Here is a 5,008-nt window from a genome sequence, read left to right on the forward strand (position 1 = left end):
TGGGGTCCTTTACATTTTAATTAGCGCAGCGAACTGCTAAGTCCCAAGTTGAGTCCCCGTGACACTGGGGTGAGTTCTTGTGTAGGTTAAGGATGTCTGAAGAGAATAGAGATTATAGGGAAACAATCTACCTTTCTTTACAAGGCCTTGTTTTGCATCCCTGAAATCCCAGATGCAGCTATTACAATGAGGTCCTGTTGTAGAGAGAGCTGGCCTTTTATCACCACTTAAAATCTAATTAATCCATATTGAAGCACAAAGATTTCTGTTGTACGTTAGGGTGAGGGGTCATAGAGACCTCTTTGTTCATCTTCAGACTTATACTCGTCAAGCATTGGGGATATAATTTTACCAGGCAAATTGGAAGGTAACAGATCAAATCCTTATCAGAGAGCCTAACTCGTAGTTTTTTAACAGAGTCCTTCACCCTTTACATGAAACACTATATTCGAGAACAAAAACGTATTTCAGAGTGCCCAGAGAGTTAATGACCAAAGCTTATACTCGGGATCATTCTATCACTGTCAACCACAAAGGACAGCAGATCCTATATAGTGGCTGAGCTTTAATATCTATCCTGATGGCTCTCATTTTCAGAACGGCCATGCAATCAGTGGGGCTTTCTCTGTCATTTCTGGGATGGGTTCTAGCCGTTATTACCACGTATCTGCCACACTGGAAGAACCTCAACCTGGAGCTGAACGAGATGGAAAACTGGACCACGGGGCTCTGGAAATCCTGCGTCATCCAGGAGGAAGTCGGGAGGCAATGCAAGGACTTTGACTCCTTCCTGGCCTTGCCAGCAGAACTGCAGGTCTCCAGGATCTTGATGTCCCTGTCCAATGGGCTGGGGCTGCTGGGCTTGCTGGCCTCTGGCTGTGGCCTGGACTGCTTGAGGCTGGGAGAGACCCAGAAGGGTCTGAAGAAGCGACTGCTCATCCTGGGAGGGATCCTGCTCTGGACCTCGGGTGTGATGGTCCTGGTGCCTGTCTCCTGGGTGGCCCACGTGACAGTGCAGGAGTTCTGGGATGAGACCGTGCCTGACATTGTGCCCAGGTGGGAGTTTGGGGAGGCCCTGTTCCTGGGCTGGTTTGCTGGCTTCTGCCTGGTGCTTGGAGGGTGTGTGCTTCACTGTACAGTCTGCTCCAGGCCAGCTCCTCCAGCCCCGGGCCACTATGCAGTGGCAGGACCTCAAGACCACGGTTCATACCTGGAAAACGGAACCACACAGCCTAAAGTGTAAGCCACCAGCAGGGCCGAGTCGTGTCCTTAATCAGCCGATTACAGAAAAGGTCTCTGTTGTGTTGTTATGTAATTCAATCGTACTACTCATGGTTTTTCATTCAATAACTCCTTTTAATTTTTTTTCTATACTAGAAATTTACTTTTCAAATCTGAATGAAAGAAAGTCTATAAGGAATTTACTATAACAAACATTACATAGCTATGTGTGAAAAAAAAAAAAAACCCTGTCATTGATTTGGCTATTTAAGCCCGTGTATGTTAGGGGTTGTCCAAAAATAGTCTAGTGCTTCCATGAGCTCACTTCATGGGGAAGCTGTGTTGCTGTCGTGGCTGGAAAGGATAATTACTTTCCATTTCTTAAAGAGAATAATGACAATCTGCACTTAAGTATTAGAGGAGCCACAGGCTAAGCCCGTCTCCAAATGTCATTTCCATTGTGGGTCTGCTATTTAAACAAAAGCATTTTGTGTGTAGATATTCCCAAGAGCCCGGTGAACCATTGAGGTTTTTTGGAGGCTGGATGATTCTGGGTGTTCTGGATGGACCACCAGAACACCAGGGGCTTCTACCAAGTAACTAATCTCTGCTCTCATCTCGTTCCTCAAAAGCTTCAAATTTAAAAAGAAAAAGAAAACAGAGAAAAAAAATCATTTTTAATCGGGCTTTTTTTTTTTTTTTTTTTTTTTTTTTTTTAAATCTAGATTCTGTCCGTGCATTTGTCAGAATGAAAAATCCTGCGTCCAGTTAAGAAGGACAGAAGTGGAGCTGTATGGTGGAGTAGTTAACAGTTCGAGAAAGCATATTTCAGTAAGGACGCAAAAAGCAAAAATTCCCCACCCCCCCCACACACAAAGCAGGCCAACTGCTTCTGGCTTATGCACGTGAGTGAACCTACTACAGGCGTGGAGGGAAGGGCGAGGTGCCCTTGTCCAACACTGTTTCACGAGCTCCAGATCAGTGTAGCCAAAGAGACTTTTCCAAACAGGCCTGATTTCAAGTCTAGAGGGATTTCTGATAAGATTGATTTATTTGGTTAAGAAATACTTCTCTCTGAACCTCTCTTTCCCCAGTGATGGTAACACCCAGTATTATCATAACACACAGACTGAAATGTGAGAGCTATTTAACTGATGAAAATCTGACAGGTGTAATTAGCACAGCACACAGCAGGAGGAGTTGAACCCAGACCTTCAATTAAACATTTTTTTTTCACATTCAGACTTAATTCTCTGACTTGTTAGGAACGATGGGAACGAGAAAGCCCAGGTAAACCATCACAAAGAGAGGATTAGCACTGCCTGACCCAAGTGCTCTGCACAAAACTGAGCCCACAGGACACAAACACGGCCCTGGGCCACTCCTTAGCATGACTGGTTCATAAGTTTCCCTGTCTACGTCTGAAACCTTTTCAACATGGACTCAAAACAATAGCAGATCTGGCAAGCGTCCTCCTATACACACAATGCAAAACCATGTCTGAGCGCAAGTGAGAAGTGTCACACTTTTTTTTTTAACAGCAAGTGTGGGGCAGGAGTTGGGCTGGCTCAGGCTCACAGAACGTTCTAATGGGCTTAGTGTTCCGCACGGCAACGCAGTCAGCTGCACTTCTGCTCGCCCTGCTGGGATGGGTTTTATCCTGCCTTACGAACTACTTGCCACACTGGAAGAACCTCAACCTGGAGCTGAACGAGATGGAAAACTGGACCACGGGGCTCTGGAAATCCTGCGTCATCCAGGAGGAAGTCGGGAGGCAATGCAAAGACTTTGACTCCTTCCTGGCCTTGCCAGCAGAACTGCAGGTCTCCAGGATCTTGATGTCCCTGTCCAATGGGCTGGGGCTGCTGGGCTTGCTGGCCTCTGGCTGTGGCCTGGACTGCTTGAGGCTGGGAGAGACCCAGAAGGGTCTGAAGAAGCGACTGCTCATCCTGGGAGGGATCCTGCTCTGGACCTCGGGTGTGATGGTCCTGGTGCCTGTCTCCTGGGTGGCCCACGTGACAGTGCAGGAGTTCTGGGATGAGACCGTGCCTGACATTGTGCCCAGGTGGGAGTTTGGGGAGGCCCTGTTCCTGGGCTGGTTTGCTGGCTTCTGCCTGGTGCTTGGAGGGTGTGTGCTTCACTGTACAGTCTGCTCCAGGCCAGCTCCTCCAGCCCCGGGCCACTATGCAGTGCCAGGACCTCGAGACCACCAGCAGCATCTGGAGCTAAAACCAGCCAATCCAGAAGTCTAAGCTCGAGGGGTCAGTGGCATCTCTGATCTCACTCACCTGGACTTGGTAGGCTCTCCTGCTATAATCACCTCTACTGACTGTGCTTTTGATTTTCTGAAATGCATACTTCCCTCCTGTGGCTATTACCCTCCTCAGACACAATTTCTTTCTACAAGTGAGAAAAGTGCTTCTACTTTCTATATGGAGGCCAAGTGAGTCAGGACCTATGGATGGAGTCTGTCATTACTGTGTATAAGCTTTGCCAAACTTTTAAAGTAGGCTGTGACTGTGCGCACACAGGGCATCAGTAAATAAAACATTATCTGATCACTTCTGTTATCGAGAGCAATCATTTGGGAAACAGATGTGACTGCAGACTACGTACTTTCCAGTGTCTATGGTAACGTAGGAAGCTAAGGTCTCAGTGAATACTTGTTTAAAATATGTGACAACTGATGACAGTTAAAAAAATCCTTAGACTCAGAGGTGAGAGAGGGGACACCTCTTTTTCAGAGACCTTTCTACATCAGACACATTCATCCATGCCTCTGAGCTGAGCAGGGCAATCTCAGAGGTAGAATTTTGCCACATAAAAGCCCTCCTGTTTCTGTGCCGTGTTGCACAGTGGAATGTCCTGCTCGCCTTGGCTCGGTGGCAGAGGGCAGGGCTGGTGCCTGTGGGCACAGTGCCTCCTGGGCCGGCTGCCTCCTCTTGGAGCACACCCTCAGCTCAGGTAGTGTAACAGGGGACCACATACCACCAGTTTTCCGTGTTTCCCTTGGGCAGTGAAAATATCTCCTCTCATTTATGGATATAGTCTAAACAAGAATTATTCACCACAAATTTCTGGCTTGAGGAATTCTTCATGGAACATTTTATATTTGCTTGATACATGGTTCAAGTAGATTCTTGTATTTGTGCCAATCAGGGAAATTAACTGAACAATAAGCAACATTAAAATGCAGTATTAGGAAATCTGTATTGTTTTAAAAAGAAAACCACTGAATTTGTTTTCCATCCACAGACACATGGCGGTGCAGCAACGGGGGTTAATCTGGGTGATGTATTTGCACACTTTTACAAATAGGACAAATGAAAACAGAAACATATTCAGAATTTAACCTGATTAAATATTTAGTTCAGTCCTGAGCATCTCATATTTTTAATACAATATAAATACACAGCAAGAAAAGTTTAAATGTATTTAATCTGTATGCTACAGAGACTCAGCTAAACTTTGTTCATTTGGCAAGTTAATATTCTCTTTGTACCTGTAACACTTGAGTCTGATACACACAATTGTAATATACTGATAATCTAAACTTGAGAGCTAAATATTAAATTCTTTTTACCCTGTGCAGAGTAAATTCTAAGTTTAAAAAATATTTTTAATAATATTAAAAGTTTTATTTGTCCATATGGTTTTGTGATCAAGTTAGTAAAAACTTTTCTTCTTTCTTTAATCATTTGGGTCAATACAAATGTGACAGACCTACAAAAAGCTGCTGTAAGTCCACAGCACTACTGCTGACTTTCAGAGTATGGAGAAAGGATCC

General features: G+C 45.1%; 2 protein-coding genes across 4 annotated transcripts; both read left to right on the plus strand.

The window, feature by feature from the left end:
• The first annotated feature begins 505 nt into the window (after nt 1-505).
• On the plus strand, nt 506-1,315 carry LOC117722060 (claudin-22-like). 2 transcript variants are annotated; one of them, XM_076914133.1, is made up of 2 exons: nt 506-1,056; nt 1,150-1,315. In XM_076914133.1, the coding sequence occupies exons 1-2, from the start codon at nt 581-583 to the stop codon at nt 1,241-1,243; spliced, it is 570 nt and encodes a 189-aa protein (XP_076770248.1). In that variant the 5' UTR covers nt 506-580; the 3' UTR covers nt 1,244-1,315. The 2 variants fall into 2 exon arrangements, with proteins under 2 accessions (XP_076770248.1, XP_034376900.1); XM_034521009.2 differs by having other exon boundaries at nt 512-1,315.
• Nucleotides 1,316-2,676: 1,361 nt separating this feature from the next.
• On the plus strand, nt 2,677-3,616 carry LOC117721466 (claudin-22). 2 transcript variants are annotated; one of them, XM_076914132.1, is made up of 2 exons: nt 2,677-3,286; nt 3,380-3,616. In XM_076914132.1, the coding sequence occupies exons 1-2, from the start codon at nt 2,811-2,813 to the stop codon at nt 3,471-3,473; spliced, it is 570 nt and encodes a 189-aa protein (XP_076770247.1). In that variant the 5' UTR covers nt 2,677-2,810; the 3' UTR covers nt 3,474-3,616. The 2 variants fall into 2 exon arrangements, with proteins under 2 accessions (XP_076770247.1, XP_034376011.1); XM_034520120.2 differs by having other exon boundaries at nt 2,677-3,616.
• The last annotated feature ends 1,392 nt before the right edge of the window (nt 3,617-5,008 follow it).

This window comes from Arvicanthis niloticus, chromosome 16, assembly GCF_011762505.2.
Source record: "Arvicanthis niloticus isolate mArvNil1 chromosome 16, mArvNil1.pat.X, whole genome shotgun sequence".
Taxonomy (NCBI): Eukaryota; Metazoa; Chordata; class Mammalia; order Rodentia; family Muridae; genus Arvicanthis; species Arvicanthis niloticus.